The sequence below is a fragment of the Scyliorhinus torazame genome, chromosome 2 (assembly GCF_047496885.1).
Source record: "Scyliorhinus torazame isolate Kashiwa2021f chromosome 2, sScyTor2.1, whole genome shotgun sequence".
NCBI classification, from domain to species: domain Eukaryota; kingdom Metazoa; phylum Chordata; class Chondrichthyes; order Carcharhiniformes; family Scyliorhinidae; genus Scyliorhinus; species Scyliorhinus torazame.
The window spans coordinates 299,840,229-299,856,869 of record NC_092708.1 but is presented as its reverse complement, the minus strand read 5'-3'; the positions used below and the strand labels follow the sequence as shown (position 1 = coordinate 299,856,869).

General features: G+C 44.7%; 1 protein-coding gene across 3 annotated transcripts in view; it reads right to left on the bottom strand.

Moving 5' to 3' along the window:
- Window positions 1–16,641, bottom strand: part of slc25a21 (solute carrier family 25 member 21) — a 920,696-nt gene that overhangs the window by 115,642 nt on the left and 788,413 nt on the right. For all 3 annotated transcript variants that reach the window (XM_072488897.1, XM_072488906.1, XM_072488915.1), the window contains one exon: window positions 5,154–5,213. In XM_072488897.1, coding sequence (XP_072344998.1) covers window positions 5,154–5,213 — 60 coding nt within the window. The remainder of the gene's footprint in view (window positions 1–5,153; window positions 5,214–16,641) is intronic.

Genomic DNA, 16,641 nt, shown 5'->3' with positions numbered 1-16,641 from the left:
CGTTCTACCCGAAGAAATACACCACAAGTCCAGTGGTGGTGGCAACACTGAAAATTTGGGGGCAGTGGAGACGGCATAGGGGAAGGACGGGAGCCTCGGTGCGGTCCCCGATAAGAAATAATCATAGGTTTGTCCCGGGGAGAATGGATGGGGGATTTGGAGCAGGGCAGAGAGCTGGGATTGTGCAACTGAGAGATCTGTTCGTAGACGGGACGTTTGCGAGTCTGGGAGCGCTGACGGAAAAATATGGGTTGCCCCAAGGGAATGCATTTCGGTACATGCAACTGAGGGCTTTTGCGAGGCAACAGGTGAGGGAATTCCCGCAGCTCCCGACGCAGGAGATTCAAGATAGAGTGATCTCAGGGACATGGGTGGGGGATGGTAGGGTGTCGGATATATACAGAGAAATGAGGGACGAGGGGGAGATCATGGTGGATGAGCTGAAGGGAAAATGGGAAGAAGAGCTGGGGGAAGAGATTGAGGAGGGGCTGTAGGCTGATGCCCTATGTAGGGTAAACTCGTCGTCCTCGTGCGCCAGGCTAAGCCTGATACAATTCAAGGTTTTGCACAGGGCGCATGTGACCGGAGCAAGGCTCAGTAAATTTTTCGGGGTAGAGGATAGGTGTGGGAGATGCTCGAGAAGCCCAGCAAACCACACCCACATGTTTTGGTCATGCCCGGCACTGCAGGGGTTCTGGGTGGGGGTGGCAAAGGTGCTTTCGAAGGTGGTGGGGGTCCGGGGCGAGCCAGGCTGGGGGTTGGCTATATTTGGGGTTGCAGAAGAGCCGGGAGTGCAGGAGGCGAGAGAGGCTGATGTTTTGGCCTTTGCGTCCCTAGTAGCCCGGCGAAGGATATTGCTTATGTGGAAGGAAGCCAAACCCCCGGGCGTGGAGACCTGGATAAATGACATGACAGGGTTTATAAAACTAGAACGGATAAAGTTTGCACGAAGGGGTTCGGCTCAAGGGTTCACCAGGCGGTGGCGAACGTTCATTGACTACCTCGCAGAACGATAAAGGAAATGGGATAAAGCAACCCAGGGGGGAGGGGGGGTGGGAGGGTTCGGGTGGGTCCTCAGGGGTGGTTTTTGTATAGATACTTGCACTTGGCTATGTATATTGGATTGTTTGATTTTATTATCTGGAGAGTTATTATTTTTGTTATGGCAGTTGCCATTTAGTTTATATATTATTTATTTACTTGTTGAAACGGTCAGTTATTTATATTGTTTTATTGTAAAAAGGGAAAACCTTTGTATTGTTTTGTTTGGCCGAAAAATTTGAATAAAATATATTTTTAAAAAAAGGAATTGTCAGTGCAATCTAGTGAGAATCTTGCACATACGTTCCAGCAGCTGAGGGAAGATCTAACAGCTGAGAACCCTGACATTCATGGACTGTTGGGTCTAATCCCCCACTGAGCCCCATGCTGATCACGGTCCTCTGGTCATGACCACAATAGGCCTGCTGGACATGCAGCAAAAGCTAGAGGAAAATATGGTGGAGGTGCCAGAGGTCATGTCCAACTTTGTGCAGGTGATGGAGGAGTTCATTCAAGCCACTTCAGACATTTCAGCACATGGCTTCCTCCAAGGAGAGGTTGGCAACCACAATGGAGAGCCAAGTTAAGCACTCCATCCATATTCACTCTCAACTGCATTGTGTCACTCCAGCCATGGTTCCATGCAGCAGTGTCTGATTGAGAAGAAAGAAGCACCAGCTGAAGCTCCTTTAAATGTGTTTCTTCCCATCAGGGAGGTGCCATCTCGCACAGAAAGGGAGGAGGAGCGCATGTCTTCCATCTCAAGATACTGCCAGCATAGCTGGGCTCTCTTCATTCCCTCTGCCATTAACCCTAATGTCTCCAGTAGGCCAGGCCAAGGAGGAATCCCCTGTACCAGACAGAAGATCTTCAGTAGGCGAGAGCCCTGAAGGCCGCGGACTTCCAGAGGCTTCCCAATCATCAAAGGTATGGGGCATCACGCTGAGCAGACTGCTTCCAACTCAGCTGCTGTTGTAAGGGCTGCACAAGATGATGTATGAGAAAACTTAAGACTTTATGAGAGCATGAAGGTGGGCACGGGTGTGTTAAAAAAAGTTCAACCTGTCACATGCAAATATTATACATGCAAGGGATGCCAGGGACAGCTTCATATAGACCCGGTTCGCTCAAGAGTGAGGAAATACATGAACAGGTAAAATATTGCTCATGTGAGTCTCAATGGACCGAATGGCCTCCTTCTGCACTGTAAATTCTATGATTCTATGGTTATATTGGTTTCACTTTATTCATGTGTACTCCATCATCATTTCTTGAGGCCAGCTTTGTTAGAGAGCTAGATTTACTGGCATGCTTTGTGATTGGCACACATTGATGCTTACAGGGGAGTTAGGGACATAACCTTTATTGTGGAGAAAATGTTATTGTGTGTTTGTGTTTAGTCTTTATTGAATATTCATGTTAGTGGCAGTTTTGCACTCGCCACTCTGTAGGATGTGGCTGCACCTACAGGCTAAGCTGGTCCTCCCTTATATGCATCGTCAAGGAGATTGCGCGAGATCACTTTCAATGGAAATAATGGAACAGTTGTAGATGTATGATCTGAATTTTTGGTCATAGTAGACTTTTGTCCAAATGCTAAACAGTGCTAGGGACCAGTACTCAATAGTGAGTGTAAGTGGCAACTGTCCACTCCCCTTGCTCTTCTACTGGCAGAGGGCACAGGTCTAAAAGTAGCTGTGCGAGGGAGACTGGCAGGGGTTGGTAGATTTTGTGAGGGCCACGAAGAAACCAGCACGAGTTTTAAGGATAAAAAATAATAACATTTATTTACAATAACATATATATATATATATATATATATATATATATATATATAACAGCAGCAGCAACTTCCCTTGCTGCACACTCCTTCCTGCTGGTTCCCAACTGATCAGCTTTATTTATACTTGGAGTTTACTAATGGTTTCTCCGCCCCCCTCATTGGGGAAGCTCATACTCCCACAGGATTGTGGGATTGTCATTAGTCCCCAGCCAATGGTAAGCAGGCAGGTTACAACAGTAGACATCCTGAACAGGCAATGCTGCCTGCCAATAGGACCATATTCATTTAGTTCCCTCACCTTTTGGCGGATCAGATACATAGGGCGGCACGGTAGCATTGTTGCTTCACTGCGCCAGGGTCCAAAGTTCGATTTCAGGCTTGGGTCACTGTCTGTGTGGAGTATGCATGTTCTCCCTGTGTCTGCATGGGTTTTTTTCTGGGTTCCTCACACAAGCCCTGAAAGACGTTCTTGTTAGGTGAATTGGGCATTCTAAATTCCCCCTCAGTGTACCTGAACAGGGGCAACTAGGGGATTTTCACAGTAACTTCATTGCAGTGTTAATGTAAGCCTACTTGTGACACTAATAAAGATTATTATTAGGAGGCTGTCCCTTTCACCCCTTGCAAGTCTTTCCATGGTCCTGGCATCCAGTTCATCTTTCTCTGAGAAGGAGTACTGCTGTTCCTGCTGCAATGGTTGTCTGCCTTGCTTGGCTAAGTTGTGCAGTGCATAGCAAATCACGACTATTAGTGATACCCTATGTGCAGAGTTCCATGCCAAGGCAACAAAAGCACATTTTCAGGACACCAATGGTTTTCTCAAGATGGCTCTGCTGGAGTCATGAGCTGCAGTTTACTGCTCTTCCGCTGTGCAGTGGGGATGCCTCACAGGTGGCATCAACCAGGTCCAGAGGGGATAGCCCTCATCACTCAGGATCTAGCCGTCAACCTGAGCTGTGGGCCTTCCCCATGACAGACAGAATCATCATGCTGACTCCAGGGCAAGACACTGAACAGTACAGAAGCCACACTTTAGATCCTTCATTTCACATTTCCTGACTGACCCCACCTCAGCCACACCCAAGATGCCCAGCTCTTGTTGTACACTTCCAAACCCAACCCAACCCCATCACCCCCAATTTACTCTTGCCCTTCTTAACCTTTCATCCAAACTGACGGTTTCCTGCTCCACTCCTCTGTGTTGCAGATTTCCACAAAAACAATCATTCGCCTCAATTAAATTGGACATACTCAAATGGTATATGTCATCGTTAAACACTCGTGAAACTGGTGTCTTGAGTTTTTTCTGCAGTGCTATTAATTTTGAAGGTGGAACTTAATTTCAAAACGTTTTAAGATAATGAGTATTCCTCTACATCTCAAACCGTAATTAGGAAACTGAGATTTTGGCTCCCGCCTAATCAAGTCATCCCACCCATGACTTTGCCTGCTCTTATGGGCCCAATTAAATATAAGCCCAGTATATCTAGCTTATTTGATTTATATCTCATCCGCTACATAGTTAAGGTTTATAATTTGAACATACCAATACAGAAATATTAACTTAGCAATTCTATCTGAAGGAATGAAAATTAGTTTCAAAATTCAAAACTTGCAATATTATATAATCACTTATTTTTCATTGATTCAACATTTACACATAACTTTTAAAAGTTCCTGGGGCAGCATATCCTTGGATTCCTGTAACTTTGTGAGGCCCCTCCAGATTACTGTGATATGTGCCCTGGGTGCTCACAAAATAGAACCTTTTCCTGAAAGCCTGCACACAAGCCTGGTGATTGATCAGTCAGCAACCTTAATACAAAACAAGTTGGCTTTCTGCCACGATTCAGCTGCTGAGCAGGTTTTCCCATAAAGTTCCTCCTCACCTAACTCTGTTCAGCACCTAAGTACACATCCACAGGTAAACAGGAAGATGAAAGCAGGAATGCAAGAAATAAAGGTACTAATCCCAGTGCTGAGTGACAACGCATGAGCAAATTTACAGAGATAATAGACACCACTTTCATTAAACTATTATAAAACTTAACTGCATACACAGATTTGGTTGACCCTAAAATAACTTAAATAACATAAAAATGTATTTAATTAAAGTCTTTAGAAGGGAAATGACATGTAACTAATAATAACAAAGGAATTTAAATGAAACCATGTGCTGTGTGAAAGAACCATTTATTGTTGAACACTGTAACAACAAATTATTCACATTTGTGTCAACATTTTTAGGAAAATGCCTATTAATAAAATGTTTATCACTACCTTAACTGGATGTATTACTAATAGAAGGAACTGTAATTTGTGTACTTACCACAGCAGAAGGCAGCGAAGCATAACTTAATATCTTCTTATATTGCTCAAAAGTTAAAAACTGGAAACCAAACCATAAGAATATAATTATCAGCTAGAAGAATTTGATAAAGATCACCAGGTTTCTTTACCTCTTTAACAAAAGAATCACTTGTTACCTGACTCATATTCAGTCAGGAACTGAAATCAGAAATAAGCATAGCGAGTAAAATGCACCGAATGTAAAACCAAGTACTTCACACAATGTCACATTTCCAAACAATAGAATTCCAACATATGATCAGTGATAACATGCATCTGTTTCTTTGGTTATTGCATAAAAATATTAAGAATCAATCATATGGACCGGAACTGTACAAAAGCAAACAAGAGGTGACTGCACGTTTTAAGCTAAAAAGGAAGCAAATGCCGAAGTGTCAATATTTAATAGCCACTTTTCAGTAAACAGAATGCAATTCAGCCACTTTTTTTCAGTTAACATTTTTAAAAAGATATTTCAATTTAAAATCCATTCATTTGCATTCTTGACCAACTGATCTTCAGACTGTCAGGCACAAAGGCACCTTGTAAAGTGAACATAAAAACCTAAGCCCTGCATTTTCCATTCTTTGTCACTGAATGAGCAGAAAATCCAGAGTGAGAAAAAGGCATTTGTCGCTTCAAACCTTTTTATTATATCCGGGTTCTTTCCTCCCATTCTTGCCACTCTACTCTTTGCACATCAGCAGTGCTTTTTCATATATCTATATTCTTCAATTCCTCTTCTCAACAAATATTGACTCAGCTGCATTTTAAAGGTGTCAATTGACCCTGAGTCATTAATAACTGGACCTGTGTGAAGTCGTAAAAGGATTCACAGGCTGATTAATAGCCTTACAGAGGCTGTGATGTGACTCTCTCACAGAGTTCATCCAAATTTTATGAGCAAATCGCCATTTTTTTTTCAATGGAACTTTGCAGCAAACAAAAGCCATTGGCATATTGAACAGAATGGGATTCAATAAGGTAGCCACGTTGTTCAGTATCTATACCGATGATAGACCTATCCAATCCATCCTGGTATCAGAAAATTCCTATACGCAGGTGATATTTTTGTAATGGCTCAAAGCAAATTTCTCAGAGGATTGAAAAAACCAAGAGTGTCTATTGACATCACTAGGTCAGTTAATAAGTTTATAGTGTTAGCCAGTGAGCTGGAGGTAGGGCTGGATGTACCATAAACAGTTCACCTTCCAACAAATGTCAGGCCAATCCAGTTAAGGCACTCTACCTTAAGAATAGAAAAGCCAAGCAGCGCGGTGGCGCATTGGTTAGAACTGCTGCCTCACAGTGTTGAGGTCCCAGGTTCGATCCCGGCTCTGGATCACTGTCTGTGTGGAGTTTGCACATTCTCCTTGTGTTTGTGTGGGCACCCACAACCCAAAGATGTGCAGGGTAGGTGGATTGGCCACGCTAAATTGCCCCTTAATCGGAAAAACTGAATTGGGTACTCTAAATATATTTATTAAAAAAAAAATTTTTTTTAAAGGATAGAGAAGCCAAACAGGAATTAGATTGAGTGGTATGGGAAAAGACTTCATCATTGTTTCAACCCGGTCTACCTTGGATACTGGATTGCTCTTAGTTATAAGGCACAAAGGAAAATCAAAACTAAACTTGAAGCTAGGAATAACATGACATAAATTCTGACTAAACTCCAATAGAGCAAGGATGCAAATGTCATCAAGCCTATAGCTCTGAAACTCTTTTTCTGCTACTGAATAGGCTTGTCTGGTCTAAGACATGCAAAGAAATTGAACTCAGTTTTTAATTCTGCAGCTGTCACAGAACCAAGATGGATAATCTTTACCTACTGTCAGATATTGCAGCTTGAGACACATGAAGAGCAGCCAAAGACAGAGCAATAAGAGGCAAATAATGGAATGATCCTTATCATCCTTTGTTCCAGCACCATCTTGCTCAGAATCGACTAAAGTTAAAATGCAGTTTTCTGCAATCTATCAACCCTCTTAACTAGTGAAAAACAGCAGCAAATTAATGCCCAGAACATATCCAAAGATTAAGCCAAATTCAATGAACATCTATTGGCTGGAGTCTCTGCATTGTGGCCAATCTTCTAATTTCTTTTACACCCTTGTGTAGGGGGAGGCAGTGGTATTGTCAATGGACAAGTAATCCAGAGACCCAGGGTAATGCCCTAGGGATCCAGGTTTGAATGCCAACATGGCAGATAGTGGAATTTAAACTCAATAAAAAACACCTGGAATTAAAAGTCTAATAATGACGATGAAACCATTGTCGATTGTTGAAATAAACAAAGGTTCACTAATGTTCTATAGGGAAGTTAAACCAGCCATCCTTACCTGGTCTGGCCTACATGTGACTCCAGAGCCAAAGAAATGTGTTTGACTCTTACATGTTCTCTGAAATGGCTCTTAGAAGCCATTCAATTGTATTCAATCACTACAAAAGGAATGAAGCCAGAGCGCCCAACATTGACCTAGGCACCGGAAAAGACAATGGGAGACTCAGCACTGATGACCTTGAAAAGTCCTCCTTATTAACATTTGGGTGCTTGGGCCAAAATTGGCAGAGCTGTCTCACAGACTAGTCAAGCAGCAACCTGACATAGTCATACTCACGGAATCAAAGCTTACAGATAACGTCCCAGGCACCATCATCACCATCCCTGGGTATGTCTTGTCCCACCGGCAGGACAGACGCAGCAGAGGTGGCGGCACAGTGATATACAGTAGGGGGATTGTTTCCTTGGGAGTCTTCAACATCGATTCTGGACCCCATGAAGTCACATGGCATCAGGTGGCAAGTAAACCTCCTACTGATAACCACATACCATCCCATCTTAGCTGAAAAATCAGTCCTCCTCCATGTTGAACGCCACTTGGAGGAAGCACTGAGAGTGGCAAGGGCGCAAAATGTACTCTGTGTTAGAGACTTCAATGTCCATCAACGGGAGCGGCTCGGTAGTTCCACCACAGATCGAGTTGGCCAGGTCCTAAAGGTTGCAGCTGCTAGACTGGGACTGCAGCAGGAAGTGAAGGAACCAACAAGAGGGAAAAACAAAGCCGGAGCTCATGGAGAGGAAGGCTTATGTCTTGGCCTTCACCTCTCTGATTGCATGGCGGCAAATTTTGCTGGCGTGGCGGTCGGCATCCCCAAGGGGGGGTAGCGGCTTGGTTGGGTGACCTGTACAAGTTCCTGCGATTAGAGAAGATAAAGTATGAGTTAAGGGGCTCTTCGGGGGGGTTTGAGGAAAGGTGGCGGATGTTTGAGACCATGTTTGAGGGGCTGTTCGTCGTCAGGGAGGGGAGGTGAAAAAAGGGAAAATTCTGTACAGACTGTAGAGTTGATTGTTGGGAAGTATGTTTCCCAGGGTGTTTATTCGCTGTAACCTGTTTTGCTACATGTTTGTATTAAAATAAAAAATTTTAAAAGAGGGAAAAACATACTAGACTTCTTCCTCACCAACCCTCAGATGTTAGACAAGGAATTGTCATTAATAACTTCAAATGTAATTTACATAAATTTAATTCAAAAATATTAAAATTATATGAATGCGTGAGTTAAAAGTCTCATGACATCCCTTGCATCATGTGAACCGTAATTATCTGTAAGCCTGGGATACATGGTTGAAATATCCACATTGCAGTAATTACCACAGGCCCCACCAGCAAAATATTCTGCGACACAATTTTCTATTTTTCCCACATTATTTTTAATCTTTTATCTCACATTATTTGTAAATGCCCATGGGAATATGTTGAAACAGCTACTTTTGTTTCTTCCTCCACTATGCAGTGAATTGCTTGACAGTATGTACGATAAATATCTTATTCTAATTTTTTCAAACAGAAGTACAGCAACACATGGCTTGAGCCAAATTTTGTTCATGCAGGAGGACTTTGCTGTTCATGGACACAGTGATGATGGAAATGAAAATTGTGAGGGGTGTATGATGGGGAACTGATCCAATATCACTCATTTCAGACTCCCATCACAACTGTAATTTCAGCCCAAAATTATTCCAGCTAACACAGAAAGTAAAATGCCAATATGTGTAAGTTACCAATAAATAAACATGACTGTAGGAGAGGCAGCTGGAATTAGGCAATTAGATATCACCACTGGGCTGCCCAACTCCTTTATGCAGGCGTAATCCTTTCGTCAAGCACCAGTAAAACCATTCAATTGTTGATACCAGGGTTCGGACACGTTTGCAAGTTTATTTTATCACTGTAAATTTAATTACTCAATTCTAGTTTGCAATTAGCAACTGAAACTTAAATTTGTCATTGGCAGAGTTCCACTGTCTTGCAGCAGAACATTTTAAACATATATATGAGTAGCCATTTCCCAGTTACAGGATGTATAGCATTTTTCACTTGAGCCTGAGACTAGCTCATCAGGTAAAATATGTTGATCAGTATGACTTTGCTCATCCACAATGGTCTGGAATGCTTGGTGTACTTTTATTTCTTTCCCTTTACTGCTGTGACACTGAGTGAAAAGCATACTGATGGAAGAAGGTATATTCCATGTTAACAACTCATTTGTTGGTTTGTGCTCCATCCAAAGCCAGATTCGTAGCTCATTGTCTGCTGATGCTTCAATCTGAGCCGTTTTTTGTCAGTGGTGGTTTGCCATTGCCTTCCACTCTCAGAGGCAGGGTGAGGAGGCAGGTCCGAAGTCTATCTCAGCTGAAGCAGGAATCAAACCCATGCAGTTGTATTCATTCTAAACGAAACTCTAGCCAACTAAGCCGGCCAGCTCCCCACATGTTAACAACAAAGGAGGCTAAAGTTTCTTCTAACACAGAGAAGGTGGGTTCCAACATAAACAAAGCTACAAGGTGAAAGGCACAGCAACCTGATCTGCTCTTTCTCTGAAAAAGAAATAACTCTTAAAAATAAATATGTTTCAACAGTATTAGTTGATTACAAAATGAATAGTACAACTTGTTAGATTTAGTGAGCTGAATATGCAATGACTGCACAAATCAAATTATTGTATAGTTTACTACGAGCTGTATGCTACTATTAAATCTCTGAGAAATTTGGAATTATAGGACGAGATCTACCAGTCATGTCCCGCACTGCCAGTTGCCAGGTAGCACTGCCAGACGGTGGCATTTTGCCCGTGTCAGGGATCGGGCCTAGGGTTGACCTGCCCTCATTAGGTGGGCTGGGGGGGGGGGGGGGGGGGGTCGATGACCCCCTTATAGGTGGGTTGGGGGGTGCAGGGGTCGCATTAGGGGGTCTCGAGATCGGGGTGCCATTCGATCTCTTCCTGCACTGGCAAGCGGAGCTCCTCGGTGCAGGAAATGAGATGAAGTGCGGTGTTGGTGGGGCGTTCCCCACTGAGGCCCCAAAATAAAACAGAATCCTGTTAGATAGCGGGGTCTTTCTTAGCGCTGCCAGTGCCGGGAAACACCCAGCTAAACATGCTCGAAGCGGGACTCTTTTTCATTTTTGTCAGATGGCGGCCATAGAATGAGTACAGCACAGGAGGCCATTTGGCCTGTCATGTTCGTGCTGGCTCTCTTGAAGAGCAATTCAGCGAGATCCACTCCCCTGCCTTTCCCCGTAACACTATAAGTCTTTCCCTTCAGATTACCATCAATTCCCTAAAGAAAGTCATGATTGAACTTGCCAATACCACACTTCCTGACAGTGGATTCCAGATCCTAACCACTCTCTGTATAAAAATATTTTTCTTCAAGTCACCTCTGGTTCTTTTGCAAATCAAACAGAACCATGAGAGTATCAATAACAGAAGCTTTCCTGCACTTCACACCTCTTAATTTTGTCCAAATAAATGTACAGATATTAAACGAAACTGTTCAAATAAAGAATAACTTACTATAATCTCATAAAGATATCAAACAATCAAAGCAAACACTCCACTTCAACCTTGCTGAGCTAATCCTAATTCTTGGAGCTCAGTAATCATTCATAATAAGGCCACCTGCAGAAACAAACGTCTGGCCATATGCTATTATATGGCTCACTGATTCGATAGACAGAGTAGCTGTGGAAGGGTGTTTTTCAGAATGGAGATCTGTAGCTAGTGGTGTTCCGCAGGGACCAGTGCTGGGACCTCTATTGTTTGTAGTATATGTAAATGATCTGGAGTAAAATGTGGATGGTCTGATTAGTAAGTTTGCCGATGGCACGAAGATTGGCGAGTTGCTGGTAGTGCCGAGGATTGTCAGAGGATCCTACATGATATGGATATATTGGAGACTTGGGCACAGATATGGCAGATGGGAGTTTAATCCAGACAAATGCGAGGTGAGGCATTTTGGAGGATCAAATCTAGGTATGAATTATACTGTAAATGGCAGAACACTTAGGAACATTAACATACAGAGGGATCTGTGCGTGCAGGTCCACAGTTCCCTAAAAGTGGCAAGACAGGTGGCCAAAGTGATTAATAATAATAATAATAATAATAATAATAATCTTTTATTGTCACAAGTATGAAGTTACTGTGAAAAGATTAAGAAAGCATATAGAATGCTTTCCTTTATCAGCCGGGGCATTGAGTACAGGAGTTGGGAAATCAGGCAGCAGGGTAGCAGGGGCAGAAAGGTAGCACAGTTGCTTCACAGCTTCAGGGTCGCAGATTCGATTCCCCGTTTGGGTCACTGTCTGTGCTTTCTGCATGTCCTCCCCGTGTGTGTGTGGGTTTCCTCCGGGTGCTCCGGTTTCCTCCCACAGTCCAAAGATGTACAGGATAGGTGGATTGGCTATGCTAAATTGCCCTTGGTGTCCAAAAAGGTTGGGTTAGGTGGGGTTATGGGGATAGGGTGGAGGTGTGGACTTAGGTAGGATGCTCTTTCCGAAGGCCAGTGTAGACTCGATGGGCTGAATGGTCTCTTTCTGCACTGTGAATTTTATGATCTATGATTCTATGTTGCAGCTATATAAAACTTTGGTTAGGTCGCATTCGGAGTATTGCGTGCATTTCCTGCCACCACATTATCAGCAGGACGTGGAAGCTTTGGCGAGAGTGCAAAGAAGGTTCACCAGGATGTTGTCTGGTGTTGGCTATGAGGACATGTTAAATAAACTAGGATTGTTTTCACTGGAAAGACGGAGGCTGAGGGGAGACCTGATAGAGGCCTACAATATTATAAAAGGCATAGACAGGTTGGATAGTCAGAGGCTTTTTCCAAGACTGGAAGTGTCAATTACAAGGGGGCACATGTTCAAGCTGAGACGGGGATAGTTTAAGGGAGATGTGGGGGCTACGTTTTTCACGCAGAGAGTGGTGGGTGCCTGTCAGAGGATGAGGTGAAAGCAGGCACATTAGCAACATTTAAGAGGCTTCTGGATGGGTACATGAAAAGGGAGGAAATAAAGGGGTATGAACCGAGTAAGGGCAGAAGGTTTTTTTTAGTTCCAGCATCATGATCGGCACAGGCTTGGTGGGCCAAAAGGCCTGTTTCCTGTGCTGTACTTTTCTTTGTACATTCAGGGTGAGTGAGCATAAGGATGCGGTGGAGGACGGTATTGAAGGCACACGAGGGTATAAAGAGGTGGTATGGGGGCATGGAAGTGGCATAGAGGTATGGAGGGCATGGGGGAAGCATGAGGACTGGGTTGGGGAGAACTAGAGGGCCTAACAGCCTTCAATATAACTCTGATAAAGTCCCAAAGAACTGAAGTGGGTCTTCTAACCAGCCCACCTCAGCAATCACCTGCCTCCGTGGCCACATCTGATCTGCTTCCTGGGTCACTGGGCTTGACTTGATCCCACCCCTACCTCCCTGCAGGGCCATTTATATGGAGACTGGAGGAAGCAGGAGAACTTGGAAGGAGCATGGGGGACATGGAGGAGGCATGAAAGGCATTGGAGGAGCATGAGAGCACAGAGAGAGCATGGAAACATGAAAAGGAGATGGGTAAGACTATTTAAATGTACCTCTCAAAAGTTTCCTGAGCCCAGACTATGGGCGCGATTCCCCGGCCTCGTTATTCTCTCGCGCAAGTGAAATGAGGCCGGTGGATAGCGGGAGATGTCAAAAACGAGAACCGCGCCAGACACCAAACAGTTTGCCATGCAACCAGCCTGCTCACGTAGACGAAATCAGGATCTCGCTGTAGTGTGCCGAGAAACCAATTATCACTACTTAAGCCCCTTTTCCATACAATAAACGAGAGCCACCCCATTCCAACAGCCTCCTGTCATTTAGTGGCCTCCCCAGCAAGTGGTATGGAGGGAAACTGCACTGACAGAGATGCGGTGTTCTGAAAGAAAGATGAATTAGAGGCCCCCCATCTCCTCTCTCAATTCTACTCAAACAATTCCATGGCACTATTCTAACATCACAAAAACAAAAACATTGTTGTTTGTAGGAGTTTGCTATCTGCAAATTAAATGTCTTGTTTTCTATATTACAACAGTAACAGTATTTCATAGAATCCTAAAATTCCTACAGTGCAGAAGCAGGCCATTTGGCCCATCGAGTCTGCACCCTACCTAGGGCCAATACCCTGCCCTATACCCGTAACCCTACCTAACCTTTGGACACATTAGGGGCAATTTGGCATGGCCAATCCACCTAACCTGCACATCTTTGGACTGTGGGAGGAAGCCAGAGCACCCGGAGGAAACCCATGCAGTCACGGGGAAAATGGGCAAACTCCACACAGTCACCCGAGGATGGAATCGAACCGAGGTAGCACTGTACCCCCATGCCGCCCCACTTTCAGTCCTTTCTAAAGTACTACATGGCTGTGAAGTGCTATGAGATGTCAGGTAGTCATGAAGTGTGATATAAATGCATTTTTTCTTTCTTTCTATTTCACCTCCACCACAGAGATTTGCCTGAGTCGGCATGACGATCAGTGATGGTACATCATGAGGGCCTATCACAGTGTAGAGGTGTCATTAGTAAGTGAAAATCAACTTTAACATCAGTCCTCGCTGGCAGCAAATCTTTCCCTGACCCTCCACTAACCTTTAAACCCTAAAATGTAGGACCTACGTACAAGTTGGGCAAATGGGAAAATTTGGTGGAGGCCATGATACCCTCATTATCAGACAAATTGCAAGCTCCTTCAAGTACAGCAAGTCCCCAAGTATATTTTTGACCTCATCCACCTCAGGTCAACCAGAATATTTGTGGATCAAGGCCAGAAAAACTGTGTGGTAAACCACTGTTGCACCTGTATTAGGTGATGTAAGGTAGGACCTGCACTACAGGTTCGCCGGTAGTCGCTGCCTGCTGGCTCCGCCCAGTAGGCGGAGTATAAATATGCGTGTCCTCCATTCAGCAGCCATTTCGCCAGCTGCTGTGGGAGGCCACACATCTTAGAGCAATAAAGCCTCAGTTGTATCCAACTCTAGTCTTTGTTCAATTGATCGTGCCTCAATTTATTGTTCCAAGATTTTCTAAAAGATGGACCTCCAAATCAAACCAGATCGCCTGCAGCTGGATCCGCAATCAAGCGACGCCAAAAAGGACTTTAATCACTGGCTAGCTTGCTTCGAGGCGTACATCAACTCAGCGACCACCCCTGTTCCGGAGGCTCTGAAGACACTGATCCTGTAGTCAAGGTTGAGCTCCAACGTGTTTCCGCTGATCCAGGACGCCCTGAACTACGCCAACGCCATGGCGCTTCTCAAAGAAAACTACGCACAGAAAACGAACACGCTCTTCGCCAGGCACGTACTCGCCACTCTCTCTCAACTCCCTGGTGAGTCCATAGAAGAATTCTTGCGGGCCCTAATCCCACTCGTCCAGGACTGTGACTGTCAGGCCGTTACGGCCACCGAACATTCCAACCTTCTTATGCGGGACGCGTTCGTAACGGGGATTGGGTCGGACCTCATACGCCAAAGACTGTTAGAAGGGGCCACGCTCGACCTAGCTGAAACAAAGAAGCTAGCGCTCTCCATGACGGTTGCCTCACGTAACATTCAGGCCTACCCCACCAGCCGCGCGGCCAACCCCTCCTACCCCTCGTGGACCCCACAGACGGCCGCCCCAGCGGGGGCCTTACCCAGCCAGTACGCCTGCGCCACATGCCAGCCCGCGTACCCTGGGGGTCCCCAATGTTACTTTTGCGGCCTGTAGCCACGTAAAATGGCTGATTGCCGATTAGAATGGTCAAACCACGATTTAAAATGGCGAACGGAAGAGGCTGATGGGAAAATCAGCCAACAGGACTCAAACGGACAGCTGCAGGTAAAACAGTGTATTCGTCTCTGGGGAAGTCAGTCCAGACCATACCTGCAGCCATCAACATCACAACAACCCAGCCATCTGCATTTTAATCAGCCATCCCCAGGAACAATTGCTACAAATTAGCAATTGAAAGCCGACCCAGACCTTTCGGCGCCAAAGAGGCTAACACAAAGAAAGGTAAACGACCACCCCCCGATCAATGAATCGCTCCAGTATTGGAGCATATCGAACCAAGTGATTGGGACCAAGTCCAATCACTTGGAACCAGGTACAAGGTCCCCCCCGAGAGGCGGGAAGCCCCTGGGGACTATAAGAACAGGGGCCAAGTTCAACTCAACCCTTCTCTTCCTGCTCGCAACCTTCGAGACCCTTCTACAAGAAACTGTAAGTCTTACTCCAGCGATCGCTACCAGATAGGCGCTCCTGACTATCGACATGTACCAGCTTTTGAATCCCGCAGGCTCAGAACCAATTCGAAAGACCATTTGTTTCCCTGACCTGGTGGGCCATTTCCAAAGTTAAGTATTGGCCTTTAGTGGTAGGTAGTAGTCTAGAAGTAGGATTATTGTATAAGTATTAATTGCTGTATATAATAAATGAGCGTTGATTTAACTCTTACTAAGCGGTGTGTTGCATTATTAGTCATTACTTGGACTTGAACCACGTGGCAGTATCAGAAAGACACCTGGCGACTCATGAGCAAAGGTGGCAGAATAAGAATAAAGTAAACTAAGGCTAAAACGAGCAACATTTTGGCGACATCCTGACGGGACCCGATCTAGAAGTGGAAAACCATTCCGGGAGAACCCAAGAAATTTTGAATTAGAATCCAATTGGAAACAGAAAACCACAAGTGTTCAAGCAGTTCTGATTAATAGGCATAATTCGGATGTGTGTGTATGCATGCGTAACTAAGAGGGCTATAAGGTAAAACCGATAGATTTTTGTTGCGTCAAAATTGTCGGAAGTCTGTATTTTCGGAAATTAGCGCAAGCCGTACCCGCATCTACGAAACCGCCTTAGCCCCCTGTTCCAAATTTCAACGAAGCAAGCGGATAGGAAAGATGGCCATGCAGGCAATGCAGCGCCTCATGAACCCTGAGGAATTTGCGGTCGCAGTGACCAGCAGCAGTAGAGTGGGACAGTGTCCCATTTGGGAAGAGGAAATCCGGAAATATCTCAAGGGCAAAGGATGGCCCCTGTGGAATGATTTCTGTAATAACGAAGAATCAGGTCCCGGAAGTATAGGGCATACTTGGTGGGAGAACATGAG